We start from the raw sequence: 15,977 nt of genomic DNA on the forward strand, positions 1-15,977 counted from the left end.
CGTCCTTCCCCACTTCATTTCTGTTCTCATCGGATTCTTTTTCAGGTTCAAATCCTCTGCGAAACATCAGAAGATCTGAGGCCAGAGAATGCACCAGAGACCTGAATCCCAGTTACGAGGATAGGGGATCAGAAGCCCAGGGGGCTGGAATGCAGCACGTGGAGCAGGTAATGGGAACGGATTTATGGGCTAATGTTCAAAACACCAGCGCAGTCCAACTTCCTTGGAACGGCCCGGCCTGAATCTTTTCTCCAATTCTGCTAGGTGTTACAGAGCAACTAAACAAAGGTAAGCTCAAGCACAGAACATTACTTCCCTGCGATGCAGTTTAGAAGTTACAGGGGAGTACAACAGCCGGCCTGAGAAGTTCCTCACCAGACCCAGAATAAAAAATAACCTGATCGCTTCTGACTAAACATTTCCTCCTTACTTACATATCTGTATGCCCAGATATCCTTGAGTACTGCCTATTTACCAAATTCCTTAAACCATCTCCGTGTCTCCCCTCTCCAGCCACAGGAAAGGGAGACTTCTTCAGCAGGCAACCGTTTTGATTCAAAAGCTCCCTCTCTCCTCCCACTGGCTCACCTGGTGGCTGGCTAAAATAGAACCCACTTTCTCTGGGTTTGACTCTTTCCTGGCATTCGTTTGTGGAATCCTAGAGCTGGAAAGGACCGCAGGAGGTCACCTACTCCAGCCCCTTGCTTCAAGCAGGATAAACCCCAACTAAGTCATCCCAGCCAGGACTTAAAGTCTTCTTAAAAACACGCACCCTGGTCCTACTCCTTCCTTCCCTGGCCCATCACTCCTGTCCTTACCCCTCCCTTTGAGACCCCAAACCCTTCTGCACCCCCTCGCATGTGGACCCCCACCCCCAGCCTGCTTTCTGCAGCCCCTCCTGGCCAGGTCCTCACCACTCTTCTACCCCCCGACCAGACTCCCCACCCTCAGTCAACTCCTGCACCCCACTCCACTCCACCCCAAACCCCATAGCTCTGCCCCTCACACAGCTGGGAACTACATCAGAGAGAAATTGTTTTTTTTGCTTCTCACTTGAGTGACCCCCCAACTGCTCTGTCTATGGATCAGTGGCACCTGACCCAGAAAATGTCCCTTCCCCATCTCTACACCATTCTAGTATTTAGTGTTTCTTTGTCCTCCTCCACCAGGGCTCAGAAATCACCTACGCACACATCGAGTTCTTGGCCTTGGGGGCCCACACGACCCAGTCGAAAACCAAAGCCAAGCCTGCTGAAGAGCAGCAAGTGCTGTATAGTGAGGTGATGACAAGGCACACTCAGAAGGCAGATGAATAAGGTGTGGAACCGCTCTCTGCATCTTCTCCTTCTCCACACAGCTGTATCCTTCATGTTTTATCCCCCGACAGCCCTTATTCTTGGCGGTCACCCACAAATGAGTAGAACATCTTCGTGTCACCCTCTTTGAGAGTCTGATGGCTGATCAGACTGATTCTGGAGCCACGGATCTTATCACAGCATCTTTCAGGTCATTCACTTTCGGACTCTAATGGACAACCCAGAAGACTCATGTTCCAAAGTTTACTGTTCAATTTGGGCCACACGGAGGTGAATCCACTGGACGTGGTTATCAGGAGGGTTGAGATGGACTGTGTCTAGGACACCTTTCCTAGCCCATTCCCCCATGTGGGGTGAGCAGAGTGGATCCTAAATAGGACTGCTCAGTCATGGATGAAGCAGCTGGACTATTCTACCTCCTTGGTCCTCAAAATGGAATGAGTGATGGACACATCCACCCCCTACATGCTGGGTCATGACTGAAAGCTTCCAGATTTCACAGTCCTGCTCCCATTGCTGTAGGGTTTAAGTTTTGGAGAGTCATACCCAGGTGTCTTCCTCTGTGTATGACTTCTTTTAACATGGGGTGGGGGGGACTGTTGTCCTGCCGCCACCAGCTGGTTCTTGACAGATAGAAAACTCAGGTCCCATGGCATGTGGGTTCCATAACAACTGGGAGTCTTCTGTAGCCTTCATCCACCTTCACAACTGTTGAAGCATCACCTGTGCTATCGTCCACCTGCTCTACCATTGAGGACCAGGACAAGGTGATGATCCAGAGAATAGGACAGCCCTTACATGCTATGTGGCAAAGGGCACACCCAAGTCACTGTTAAAATGTTTCTCAATTTTTTTTAACACAAAAAAAGTGGCGGGGGACAGTGATCCTGCCCAGGACCCTGGGGAAGAGGCTGCTGGGCCACCAGCGAATAATTGAATTTGCAATCATTAAGTTGGCGAAGCCTGAGACCCTACTGTACATAGCTCTTGTCAATGCACTTGAAAAGCATTGAAATTTTGACGCATTCTCCAAAGGAAAAAAATCTTCACCAAAGTTAAACGGCATCAGGGGAGGTAATATTTGTTCCATATTGAGGGTTGAACGTCACATGGGACCAGAGAAGCCAATAAACTTGGTGGACCCCGGGTGCTCTCTGCGCTTCTATATGATGCTCCAGCTGCTGCAGCAGGAGATCCTGGCCCCTTTGAATCATTGGGTCCCGGGCAGTTGCCCCTTCTCCCCCGCCACATGTTGGCAGGCCTGCATAGGGCCTACTCTGAATCCCTTTAAAGTCAATGGGAAGACTCTGACTTTGCATCAATCTGTTGGCCATCCCCAGCGCTTAACCAGAAGACGACCCTTTAAAATTACCCCCCAGTACCCACAATTTTCAGGCAATTTTTGTACCATCACAACACACTTGTTCTAATGTATCAAAGCAAGCTGCATGGCTGTGTAACGTTACTAGTATGTTCAGTGTTGGTAGAACTTATGAAAACATGGACCAACTAGCTGTCCAGGGAGGGATATCTCGGTGGTTAGAGCATTGGCCTGGTTGTGAGTTCAATCCTCAATGGACCTGCCCTGGGGCAGGTTAGATTAAAAACCTCTGTTGGGTGCTGGTGTGAATGCAGGGGATTCAATGACTTGTCTAGGTCACTTCTAGTCCTTTGAAATATGTATTTATAGCTCTGTTTTTCTGATATGTATGTATTACAGATATTTTCAACCTTTCCAGGCCTGTGTAGCCTTTCAGAAGCTTGGTGGGAGCACACAAGACCAATGTTTCATCTCCCCTTTAACAAAGATTTGTTTCTGGAATCGGACCTTAAACTAGAAAAGCGTTCCAACGCAGTATTACTAAGAAATTGCTTCTCTTCTCATGTTCACCATAAAGTGCAAAAGTAAATGCATTAGAATGTAAATCTGGTATTTAAATTTGGGGGTGGAAAACACAGAGCCGCACAAATGAGTCATTGTCTGAAGTTTACTTGGACTGACTTCATGATGCTGTAGTTTCAGTGTGTCTGGGGGCAAGATGGACTGGAGATTCCAAGGCAACTTTCTGTGACTCCTCCATACGGTGACCCAGGAGTCCACATGAGCTCTGGCTTGGTGACATCTCATTGTAGAACCCCCCACCCCCAACTTGCTTGGGCTGGTGTCTGGTTTTGACAGCACACCTGGAGGTTGGGACCCCCTGTCGTCAGCCTCTCCAGACAGCATGAGAGTCTGACTCCAAGCGAAGGATCCAGCTTCACGTTTCCATCTAAGGTAAAGGGGTGCTCCAATGGAGAAAGCATGTGGCCCTGGGGATGCAGAGGGCATACATCTGCAGAACAAAGCAGGAGGGGATCTCGTGGTTGCTACGACGGTGAAGCCACTGCAACAAATCTTCACGAAGTGTATCATGTAAGGCATTAATAAGGACAAATGCAAAGTGCTCCACTTGGGAAGGAACAATCAGTTTCACACATGCAGAATGGGGAGAGACTGTCTAGGAATGTCTACAGCAGAAAGGGATCTAGGGGTTATAGTGGACCACAAGCTAATATGAGTCAATAGTGTGATGCTGTTGCAAAAAAAGCAAACATGATTCTGGGATGCATTAACAGGTGTGTCGTGAACAAGACACGAGAAGTCATTCTTACGCTCTACTCTGCGCTGGTCAGGCCTCAGCTGGAATATTGTGTCCAGTTCTGGGCACCCCAATTCAAGAAAGATGTGGGGAAATCAGAGAGGGTCCAGAGAAGAGTGACAAGAATAATTAAAGGGCTAGAGAATGTGACCCATGACAAAAGGCTGAAAGAATTGGGCTTGTTTAGAAAAGAGAAGATTGAGGTGGGGACGTGATGGCAGTTTTCAGGTATCAAAAAGGGCGTCATAAGGAGGAGGGAGAAAACTTGTTCTTCTTGGCCTCTGAGGATAGAACAAGAGGCAACGGGCTTAAACCGCAGCAAGGGAGGTTTAGGCTGGACATTAGGAAAAAGTTCCTACCTGTCAGGGTGGTCAGACAGTGGAATAAATTGCCAAGAGAGGTTGTGGAATCTCCATCGCTGGAGCTATTTAAGAACAGGCTAGATAAATATCTCTCAGGGATGGTTTAGAGAGTACTTGGTCCTGCCATTGGGGCAGTGGGCTGGACTCGATGGCCTCTCAAGGTCCCGTCCAGTCCTAGTGTTCTATGAATGGAACAATTATGATTTGCTGAGTAAGATTGTCCTGGTTGTATGCAGCTAGGAATTTTGTACCTGAAGGTATGAATGAGGCTCTGATTACAGAGGACCCCTTGAGATTTTTCACCTCTGTTTATCATACTACAGATTATGCTGTGCTGAAGGTGAGGTACACCCAGAAGTTACTTGAGTAAAAGTACCGCAGGGGGTGTACTTAAGTACAAGTCACTGGTGTCCCTCTGGAAAACTACATGGGTAAAAGTACACACATGCCACAGCATTATCCTACTCAAGTACCCAAACACAAAAGTAGCTGTACTTTTACTCAAGTAACTTTTTGGGGTACTTTTGACAGCTCTGCCCCAGGTATGGCACAGAGTAGGGGTAACACCTCCCAAGCAGAGTAACGCAGAAACTGACAACAGTTCAGTTCTTGGATGGCTGAGCTGTGGGACTCTACAGCACCCAGAAACACCCTGAAAAAGGATCAAAAGCCAAATAAATAGGGCTTACCCTGTTGACATTTTATGTAGAGGAATTTTGTAGAAGGTGCTGTCTTTATCAATGAGAGAGATGCGCAGCTCTAGCTCCTGCCCAGGAGCAATTGTTTACTCTGGGTTTGCTAATAAGCAAAGGTCTCTTCTTATGCATAAAACGCAGGAGTTAAGTGATTGTAAGTGAAAAGAGGCAGAGGAAAGCAAGTTACTAGTGTAAAATAAACAAAACATGCCAGTTAATACGAATAGACCAAGAGATTGTTTAAAAAAATGTGGTTTTCCTCCTGGTGCTTATTTCAGGCAAAATGCTTTAAGTCATAGAATCATAGACTCCTGGGGCTGGAAGGGACCTCAGGAGGTCATTGAGCTCAGCCCCCTGCCCGAGGCAGGATCAACCCCAACTAAATCATCCCAGCCAGGACTACAGTCTAAAAACTCTCCCCAGCCTGGTCACTCTCTATCTGGTCCTCCAACGTTCGCATAATACCCCTAGTCTAGAGAAGAACCAGGTGGTTGTTTTCAGGCCCGTCCCCATGAATGTTTGAAATTCCCAGCCCCGGAGCTGTCAGTCACTTGGGGAAGCTGCTGCAGCCACTCCCACCTCTGTCAGCCTCTGGAAACAGGCAGCTGTGCTCTCTACACCAAGCATCAGTGTCTCTGAAGCCACTGAGCTGAGCGGTGACCACAACGGACATTGTGACTTCCTGTGCCTCCATCAGAGAGGAGGGACACATCCTCCTCTTTGCAGCCAGACTGGGAGCTGGGTGCTTGGCTCTGCTTTGTCCCTCACCAGTGACCGGCTGAGCATGGAGCTAACTGGACTTCTGCCTCTTCTGGGTAAGTTGTCTCCCTCGGCCACCCAGCCTCTGTGTGTCTAGAGACTTTCCCTCCCAGCTCCCCATGCCCCTCTGCATCCCCTTCCCAGAGCTCTCACCCTCTGTCTTCTCTTTCCTTCCAGCCGCTCTGCAGACTCTCTCCTCACCGGTGTTCACCAGAGGTAACAACATTTCCTGGCCTTACTGAGATGCCCCCCTCCTCACTGTGTCAGGCTGGGGGGCTTCCTGGGTGTCCCTGTCTCACCCCTTCAGGAGGTCAGGGTGCTCTGCTCACAAGGGTCTCCCAAGGAAGCAGCTCCAGGTGCATGGGGGCAGAAGAAGAAGCCCAGCAGATGCCACCTTGGTGGGCCCCAGGCCAGGCCATTGGGGAGAACGTGCCATGTCCCCAGGGTACTAGCCAGCCTCAGCCTAGAGTGAGGGCTGGGCAGGTCCTGGACACTGAGCACCCACCTTGCCATCACATTGAGTCCAGTGAGCAGGGCCCATCTGTGTGCAGCTTTGTGTGGAGCAGGGTCGGGTCTGTCTGTCTCTTCTCTGGACCCCCACTGAGGATTGAGGGCTGGGAAGACAGAGCCAGCACTGCCCAGTGCAGAATTAACAGCATGTTTTGCAGAGGAAATGCAGTGGGTAGAAAAACTCTCTGCTCACTTCCCCACATACAGCCAAACCTTATTTCAATTTCCTGTCCATATCTTCCAGTTCTAGCTGGGTAGGTCCAATGGATAGCTGGTGGGTTCCTCCCCATCTACTGTCCTATGGTCTCATGGTGAATACCCTGAGGATAATGCAGGTTGTTGGGGTTCAGTCATTTGAATCCACAGCTCTGTCCCCATTTCATCCCTGTCTCTGCTTGTCACTTCCCCTAAGATTCGAGGCAGGGATTCTGGGATTCCTGAGGCACATGAAGGACCTGTCTCACCCCAGCTCTGCTCCTGATGCCTCTGTGGGAAAGTCCCATTCTTTCCAAGGTTCCCTCTGTCTCACTCAATTGCTCTGATTCACCATCTAGACCCCGTGTACACGGGCATGTGGGATGGTTCAGCTCCTGGTGGGAACAGGTTGTGGGAAGATGGGGAGAGGTTGGAATTTCAGCAGCCTTGTGGTGGGAAGTTTAATCTCATGATGAGAGACTGCAGGGGCCAGAACTGTTGACCTCAGCAAAGATCCGGTCTGGGGGGGATTCAATCCTTGACTCGTTGTTCCTCAGCGGGGAACAGGAATTTGTCCATTGGCGTCTCTTCAACTGAGCAGACAAATATGAAACATGACCCAGGGCCTTGAAGCTGCAGGCAGAGATATTCCAAGAGGAACTCAAGCGCAGGCGGTTCCCTAGGGCTGTGGTGGGTTCTCCAGCTGTAGGAGCTTCTGAATGGTGCCTGGTTGTATTTCTCAGATCTGCTGTAGGTCACAGCTGAAGCAGTTGAGGAAGGTCCTAGGGCGACCCAGGAAGTTGGACTCAATGAACATAGTGGTTCGTTGTGGCAGGTGGATATAGGAAAACCTCTGTGAGTGAGTCCGAGGGAGGCAGGTTGTAGTTTCTGCGCCATGGTGCATTTTCCAATCCAAGGGCAGTGGCCAGGCAATGAGATGAAACTAGCTTGTGCTCGCGGCCATGCAGATCTCATCTTCTCCCCGTTTCCTTCAGCCTATCATGGCCTTTCCCTCCCTACTGTCCCTTCTGTCTCTCTCCTAGATCCACTGCCAGCCCCCACACTCTCTCAGAACCTCAGGGACAGAGAGTATCTCCCAGGTGATCTTCTTACCCTCACGTGCTCACCTCCTCGGCTTTCCTGGGCCCCAGGATACAGATTCTATCAGAAAAGGCCAACAGGCGCTGTTGTACTCCGAGGAGAGGCTGCACAAAACTGGCTGGAACTCACGGCTGAGAAGGAAACTGCCGGATACTACACCTGTGCGTACTGGCGGAGGGGAGTCCGTGGAGAGATCTTGTCATCGATGAACAGCAGCTCAATCACCATCAGAGTGGCAGGTGAGCCCCTATTTTGTGTGGTTTGGTGGGTGGTTCGCTGGGGCTCAGAATCCCACCAAACCTCAGCCTCACCCCGGCACTAGTCAGGGTCCCTCCCTGCATCCAAAACCCTCTGTGGTGAGCTTGGGGGCCCCAGAGAACCTCAGAGACTGGGCACTGCTGTGTGGAAGCTCAGAGCACGGGGGTCAGAGGAGTTTGGGGAGTTCTCTCTAAGTGTATAAAGCTGCAGCTGCCTGGTTTGTTCTTCCATGTTTTCTGTCATAGGAGGGTTTCACCCGCTCTTATGTACCAGCTGTGGGTGTGGGGAACCGAGACACCGGGGTGCCCGACGGCCACACGTTCAGTAGCACTGCAAAGCCGGCAGCTCGACTGGGGAATGGGGCAGGTCCCAGCTGGTCTGCCTGAAGCTCTCCAGGGACAAGCAGGACTGAGGAGCAGGTTGCTGCCATCTGCCCTTATTGGAGGGGAGTTTGGTCTGTTGGGACAGCTCCTTGTCACCCCTGTCCTCAGCTACTCAAGTGCCCCCACCACAGCCCAGGCAGGCTGAGCTGATCCCCGGCAGGGTTTGCCCCCTTCATTTATGAAGGGCAGGATGCTGGTCCCAGTGAGGTTCTTCACAATGAAAGTTCTGGTTCTAAGTGTCTGTGTGTGTGTGTGTGGGAGGGGGGTTGGGTGGGGGGTGTCAGGCTTGGTAGAGAGGTGGTTGGTGGTCCCAGAGCTGGGGCTTGATGGGGTTTCTCTCCTGGATCCTTCCCTTCTCTGGCTTTTCCTCTGCCTCTGTGTCACCAGCCTCCCAAGTAGGAATCATCTCCTTCTCCGACCCTCTTGTCTTTTCCAGCCCCCCAGCTCACTGTGTCTCCAGAGCATCCTGTCTACGTTGCTGGAGAAGCTGTGAAGCTGACGTGCTCAGCTCCCTGGGCACGCAGCATGTCTGGAGTCCGGTTCTTCAGGGATGACCAGGGAATCTATTCCCAGGAACTCCGCTCACCTCGAGAGAATTACGCTGAATCCCTTCAACTGTTGGGGGTTTCTGGACCTCAGGCTGGAGTGTACAGCTGTGAGTTGTGGAAGACAAACTTTGGACAAGTGTTTGTATCCCAGAGGAGCCAACCCATCTCCATATCAGTGAGAGGTGAGACCTCTGGGCTCCTGCAGCTTGTGGTCCCTCTGGCTGTGTATCTCTGCTCCATGCAGGGGAAAGTCCCAGCCAGGACCTCTGCTCTCCTCTCTTGTTCCTGAGATTAGTCTTACCTGGTACATCTGTCTCTCCCCTCCAAAGTCCGTGCAGAGATCCGAGCTGTGGGGGCCTCCTCTTGTATCCAACACTGACCCCGGTTTCCCATACCCCTGTGTGATCCCATCTCCTGGCAGGTGCCTTTTCCTCCATCCTTGGCACAGACCTTGTCATGCAACGTGGCTGCCTGGTGCCTCTACCCTTGGAGTTTGTGGGATCCTGGGGGTGAGCCAACTCTGAAAGAGTCTGACCCATGGAGCAGACACCGACTGCCTTCCCCATCTGCTGAGGGCTCCTGTAATATCAGGGCCTGGAACTTTAGAAGTGGGGGGACATTAATGTGAGAGTTGTGTCCTGGTGCCCCTGGGTGCCTCCTGACTCCACGTCCCAGCCTCACATTGTATCAAATTCATGTTTTGGAGGGAGCTGCGCCTGATTCTCCTGCGGGTATGAGGCCAAGACGAGCGGGAGATGGACCCAGGTCTGTGTGGCAGGTTGGTTCCACCTGCCCCTCCGGCAATGTGGTCTGGTTTGCACCTGTTGGGACATCTCCTGGACAACCCCATCCTCAGCTAGTCCAGCACCTCCAGCATACACCAGGCAGGCGGAGCTGATCCCTGGCAGGAGCTGCCCCTTTCAGGTCCGAAGGAGAGGAGGCTGGTCCCAGTGAGGTTCTTGACAATGAGATCTCTGCTTCTCAGCGTGTGTGTGGCTTGGTAGAAGGGTGGCTGCTGGGCACACAGCTGGGACTTGATGGGGTTTGTGTCCAGGATCCTTCACTGGGCGTGCCTCTGTGTCACCCGCCTCCCAACTAAGAGCCACGTCCTTCTCCGACTCTGTCTTTTCCAGCCCCCCAGCTCACTATGTCTCCAGAACGTCTTCTCTACGTTGCTGGAGAAGCTGTGAAGCTGACGTGCTCAGCTCCCTGGGTACGCAGGATGTCTGGAGTCCGGTTCTTTAGGGATGACCAGCAAATCCACTCCCAGGAACTCCGCTCACCTCAGGAGAATGACACTGAATCCCTTCAACTGTTGGGGGTTTCTGGACCTCAGGCCGGATCGTACAGCTGCAAGTTCTGGAAAACAAAATCTGGGCAACAGTTTGTATCAGGGAGGAGCCAACCCATCTCCATAGCAGTGACAGGTGAGACCCCGGCCTCCTGCAGCTCACACTCTCTTTGGCTGTGTATCGCTGCTCCATGCAGAGGAGAGACCCGGCCAGGACCTCTGCTCCCTCCTTTAGTTCCCGAGATGAATATTACCTGTGTTGTGCTGACAGATCCGGGTCGCCACAGCCAGGGATTAAACCAGCGATTGTAGGGGCTACAGCCCAGTGCTCTACCGCATGAGCTAAAGCCCACCTGGCTGTCAGCTGAGGCTGTAGAGCAGGGACTTCACTCACCCGAGTATGAACATCTGGAACATCTGCCTCTTCCCTTCCAGATCCATCTGGCAATCCCTGCTGTATGGGGCCCTTCTCCTGTCTCTAACACTGAGCCCTTGTACTAGTGTGTGACCCGTCCCCCCGGCCAGCACCCTTTTCCTCCAGCTGGGCACAGATTGTGGCATCCAAGCTGGCTCCCAGTTGCTCTGCCCGCAGAAGTGGTAGAATCCAAGTAGTGTGAGCCAAGTGCCGGAGAGTCTGAGCAGAGAGCAGACGCCAAGGGCATTCCCTGTGTGCAGAGGGGTCCTTCGCTCTCAGGGCCTGGGATTTTAGAAATGGAGGAAAAGCAAACCAAGAGTTCTGTCCTGGTGCCCCGGGTGCCTCCTGACCCCACTTCCCAGCCTCGGGTTGTATTAGAAGTTCCTGTTTTGGGGGGAGCCCCTCAGGAGCCAAAGGAGAAAGAGCACAGCTGAGGTCTGGGAGAGCTGAATTCTGGGAAATATCTTCACTCTGTCCCCTGCTAATCCCTTCCCTTTGCTGCTCCCCGCAGATGCCCCTTCTCCACCAGCGCTGAGTGTGGATCCCCTGTCCAGAGCCGTGAGTGAAGGGCTCCCCCTGCTCATCACCTGCACAGCCACAGGGAAGGTGAGTGAGAGGCGGTTTCACTTCTACAAGGACGGTTCTGAGCTCCTGCCAGGGGAGGCAGGTTCTGAGATGAGCACCACAGCGTTCAGCACCAGTGCTATGAATATCTCTGTGCTCCGCATCCCCCGGGCCTGGACCCACCATACTGGAGAATTCACCTGCGGGTATGAGGACAACGTGAATGGGAGGTGGATCCCTTCCCCCAGGAGCCAGGCTGTGAACGTCACCGTGAAGGCCACCAGGACAGGTGAGGTACCTGAAGTTCTTTATCCAGCTCCTGAGATGAATGTGACCTGGAAGATCTGCCGCTCCCCTCCCAGATCTACCCAGTGATCCCAGCGGGACGTGAGCCTTCTCCTGTATTGAACACTGAGGCCTGTCCCCCATACCGGTGTGTGACCCTCTCCCCTGCCTCCTCCCTTTTCCACCAGCTGGGTGCAGACCCAGGCATCGAAGCTGGCTCCCTGGTGCTTCTACCCGCAGAGGTGGAAGGATCCAAGAAGTGTGAGCCAAGTGCCCGAGAGTCTGAGCAGAGAGCAGACGCCAAGGGCATTCCCTGTGTGCAGAGGGGTCCTTCGCTCTCAGGGCCTGGGATTTTAGGAATGGAGGAAGAGCAAACCGAGAGTTGTGTCCTCGTGCCCCGGGTGCCTCCTGACCCCCTATCCCAGCCTGGGGTTGCATTAGAAGTTCCTGTTTTGGAGCCTCTTCTGGGACATGGATTTTGGGTGAGGTCACAGTCATCAAATGAGCATAGAAAAGAGGGTGGAGAGGAGAATTTCCTTCTCTCCCAACCAGATTCCTTTGGTGTATATGGCACTTCCTTGACCCCAATATCTGAGACCCTCCCAATGTTAATGGATTGAGCCCCCCACGTGCCCGTTACTGAGCTGTGAAACAAGGACTGGGCCAATCCCAGAGAGGGGTTGTGGTACAGAAAGTGCAACCCCCAAAGTCAATGTCAAAGAGCAGACTCCTAGCCCCATCTGGATGTGGTGAGGGAAGGGCTCCCACTTCTCATCCCCTGCACGACCCCGGATTGCTTCACTACTACTACACCCTTTCCCAGCTCTCTTGGTGGCCAAGGAGGACAGAGCAGGTGATGAAGACGTTGGGGGCTGGGGAGATACGTGGGAAGAATCAGGGTTTTGGGGTTCACCAGTGTGAGAGAGAGAGGGTTTGGGTGGGTTTCACATTTCTGCTTGATGGCTGCTGGGATCCAGGAACATTCATGACGAGTGCTCTTGGCACAGGCCCATAGACAGCCCGGGAGCCGTTATGAGCTGTGACATACACCTGCATTTTCCACCCATGATTCTCCTCTCTCTGCAGCTCCGATGTATCCGTGGGTCCGGGAGCTGGTGGTGGGTGGCTCCTTCTTCCTCATCAACAGTCTCATTTTCCTCATCTTCCACTGGTGCTGCTGCTAGTTCCAGGTGACCAGGTTGTTGTGCACAATGGAGCCTTTAATGTCTCCTTTGGATTGTCTGTCTCCACAAAAGGACCTTCTTGGGCTGCAACTGTTGCCCTTGATTTTCAGCCCGGAGCAGGAGGCTCTGGTGGAGAGGCCCATGGTGAGGTCTGAGAATTTATCCAGAGGATGCGAAAGAGTTCAGACACCATGAACGCTTGAGCAAGCAGCTGAAATGGGTAGCCTCAGAGGCGCACAATCATCCCGCACACAGTTGGCCCATGTGATGTGAACTCTACCACACTCGTACTCTCACCCGCCACATGGACACAACTCTGCCTTGGGAGGCACCCTCTGAAAATGCCGCACACTGCTGAGTAAAATCATTGTGGGTTGTATGTGAGAATGTCACCAGGGGAGCGGTGTCTTCTGTATGTGTTTTTTCAAGGCTGTGTTAGAAGAAAGGGGAACCGTGCCCGTCCAGGAATTGAACGTCAATGAAGAAGGGTGAGAGTGAGAAGAGGGTTGGAATGTGTATGCGTGGTAAAGGACTCCTGTGAGCCACCGAGGAGAGATGTCTTCTCTCTGGATGGGGGCTGGAGACCAGATCTTGCTGCCTCTTGAACTAACGCGAATGAACTCAGAGAGAGCGACTGTCTTGGAGAGCGTAGAGGTGCGGTCGTGAACTTCCGAAGATGACAATGTCAAGTAGCACTTTGTACGTAGGTGGACAGTCTTGTCTGAGAGCCAATCAGCCAGGCTAGAGCACATGTAATTGCTGAGTAAAATCATGTTGAACACAGAATGTGCTTTTCAGCTGCGTGTTCTGACTTTGCTTGAGATGTAACGATGCTATCACCTAGTATCTTTTGCACTGGAATCATTTAACTGCCAGCTTTTTGATAATAAACGTGGCTTATGTAACAGGTGTGTTGTGAACAAGGCACGAGAAGTCATTCTTCTGCTCTGCTCTGCGCTGGTTGGGCCTCAGGTGGATTATTACGTCTAGTTGTGGGCACCACAGTTCTAGGAAGATGTGGAGAAATTAGAGAGGGTCCAGAAAAGAGCAACAAGAATGATTAAAGGTCTAGAGAATGTGACATATGAAGGAAGGCTGAAAGAATTGGGCTTTTTTAGTTTGGAAAGGAGAAGATTGTGGTGGGGACATGATAGCGGTTTTCAGGTATCTAAAAGGGTGTCGTAAAGAGGAGGGAGAAATCTTGGGTTTTTTTGGCCTCTGAGGATAGAACAAGAGGCAATGGACTTAAACTGCAGCAAGGGAGGTTTAGGGTGGATATTAGGAAAAACTTCCTAGCTGTCAGGATGGTCAAGCAGTGGAATAAATTGCCAAGGGAGGTTGTGGAATCTCCATCGCTGGATATATTTAAGAAGAGGTTAGATATGTTTGTCAGGGATGGTTTAGAGAGTACTTGGTCCTGCCATTGGGGTAGGGGGCTGGACTCGATGGCCTCTCGAGGTCCCTTCCAGTCCTAGTGATCTATGAGTCTATTTTAATGTGAAGCATCTCAGTGCTGGGTTTGAATTTACCCCTCTTATTGCTCCGGGTAATGCGCTGAAGCCCTGGGGAGTGTCTCTGCGAAGGTGACCGTGATTCTTATGTTTCTGGCAGTTGCAGAGGGAGGATGGACATTCCAAGACCGACTTCTCTGAATGTATGAAGTCAGGAGAGTGTTTGGGGTTCCTTAGCTAATGGTAACCCAGCTACTAATGAACAGTGCATGGGAGGAGGATGAGAACAAAAGGCTCTGTGGGTCGGTGTTGCTGTCTCACAAGTGTGGATAACGGAGCCATGGAGGACCCCCTTGTCTCCTGTCTGAGAGCATCCAAAAAAGGGAGCTGCAGCAGTTGAGTATTTCAATGTGTAACCCACACACATAGTGTTGGTTCGCTGTGCTATGGAGTTGCACCTTGGCCACTTGCATAGGGAGAGGCTGTATCTCCTCTAAAGCCTCCTCTAAAGCTGAGTGTGAGCTGGCTTTGAGCTCAGTGTCGAGGCTCCTGCGTTGAGCTCCAGAGGGCCCATGTTCAGGTTCACCTGTTGGTGGCACAGGTGGGTTGTGTTATGGGGGAGGGATAGCTCAGTGGTTTGAGCATGAGGCTGGTGAAGTCAGGGATGTGAGCTCAATCCTTAAGCAGGCCATTTAGTGATGGGGGAAATAGATGTCAGGGATGGTGCTTGGTCCTGCCAAGAGGGTAGGGGACTGGACTAGATGACCTTGTGAGGTCCCTTCAAGCTGTGGGAGATGTGATGTGTATCAGACCATGAAATGTGAAAACCAGCACTTGCAGGCAGCCCAGCTAGTGTACATCAGGGGGGCTTTTCTGCCCAGCCCGCGATCTTGGCTCCCATCCATCCTTGTTTGGGAGATGTTGTACAGAGGCCCAATGTGAGGAGCCAGGAACTCAGAAGCGTAGGTTTGTGTGTCCAGTAGAAGAGGAGGTGGGATCTGGGGGAGAAGAATTACAAGGGAGCACCGGAGGACCAGACAGGACATCAGCTTCTGTGCCTGCCTTCCGTGAGAGGACAACTCCGTCAGCACCTGGGACCCCTGGAGTCACTGGTGATGTTTTCTGAAGAACAGCACCCTGTAGAAACTGATGGGACTTGGTAGCCAGTTCTTCTTGTCAGGGGAGGGGGCCTCCTTCAGAAAGCACACTTCCCTCACAGCCGTTGAGGCAGGACCTGGTGGGAAATGGTGGCCGGCAGTTTAAAGACCCTCCATTGTTCCATGTGTTTTGCCTTTCAGGTCCCGCAAGTGGCTCCCAGCGGTGCCCCCAGTTTCTGTATGAAAACAGTGTAATTCCTTGGCACTGTCCACGTCTGAGGCACTCCACGGGTTTGTCTGAAGGTAGAGGATGGAGAGTAATCTGTGGCCCTACCCCGTGTTCTTTAGATGCAGACATCAGGGAACTGTGGGAATCGGGACTCCTGGGTCCTTTTCCAGCTGTGGCAGGGATGCGCTCTTTAGAGTGGTTAGCACAAAGGTGTTGGGTATCCGGATTTGTTGGGTGGGTTTTGAGACGTCTAATATCCCAACGCAGAGAGTTGTGGGTGCCTTGAGTCTGGTGCTACTTCAGCCCTTGTTTGATGAGGCGGAGACATGGAAGTCCCTGATTTTGAATGAGTTAGAGCAGGCACATCAAAGGGACGGCACCAAAGGGCCAAGGACTCTTAGAAGGAGGTCTGAGATGTCTCCTCTCAGCTGCACTCCCATGAGGGAGTGAAATTCGCGAGGCCTGTCAAGGAGCTGCCCCACCATTGACTCCTTGGAGGCAGATCCCAGGTGGCACCATGGCGTGTTCATCCCATTCAAGCCATTAGGGCCGGATCCCCAGTGGGCGTAAGCCAGTGAAGCTCAGCTGAGGTGTCTCTGCAGCTGTGGAGTCCCTGGTCCAAGCCCGCGAGTGTCAGTCACTTTGGGGCAGCTGCTCCAGCCCCTCCCACCTCTGTCATCCTCAGGAAATAGTCA

The 15,977-nt window shown here is 52.1% G+C and overlaps 1 protein-coding gene across 1 annotated transcript in view; it reads left to right on the forward strand.

Moving 5' to 3' along the window:
• LOC142004598 (Fc receptor-like protein 5) overlaps positions 1–1,316 on the forward strand; it is a 34,742-nt gene extending 33,426 nt beyond the window's left edge. Inside the window, exons 15-16 of the mRNA XM_074982217.1 lie at positions 46–167; positions 1,170–1,316. Coding sequence (XP_074838318.1) covers positions 46–167; positions 1,170–1,316 — 269 coding nt within the window. The remainder of the gene's footprint in view (positions 1–45; positions 168–1,169) is intronic.
• Positions 1,317–15,977: the final 14,661 nt, after the last annotated feature.

The sequence above is a fragment of the Carettochelys insculpta genome, chromosome 32 (assembly GCF_033958435.1).
Source record: "Carettochelys insculpta isolate YL-2023 chromosome 32, ASM3395843v1, whole genome shotgun sequence".
Lineage (NCBI taxonomy): Eukaryota > Metazoa > Chordata > Testudines > Carettochelyidae > Carettochelys > Carettochelys insculpta.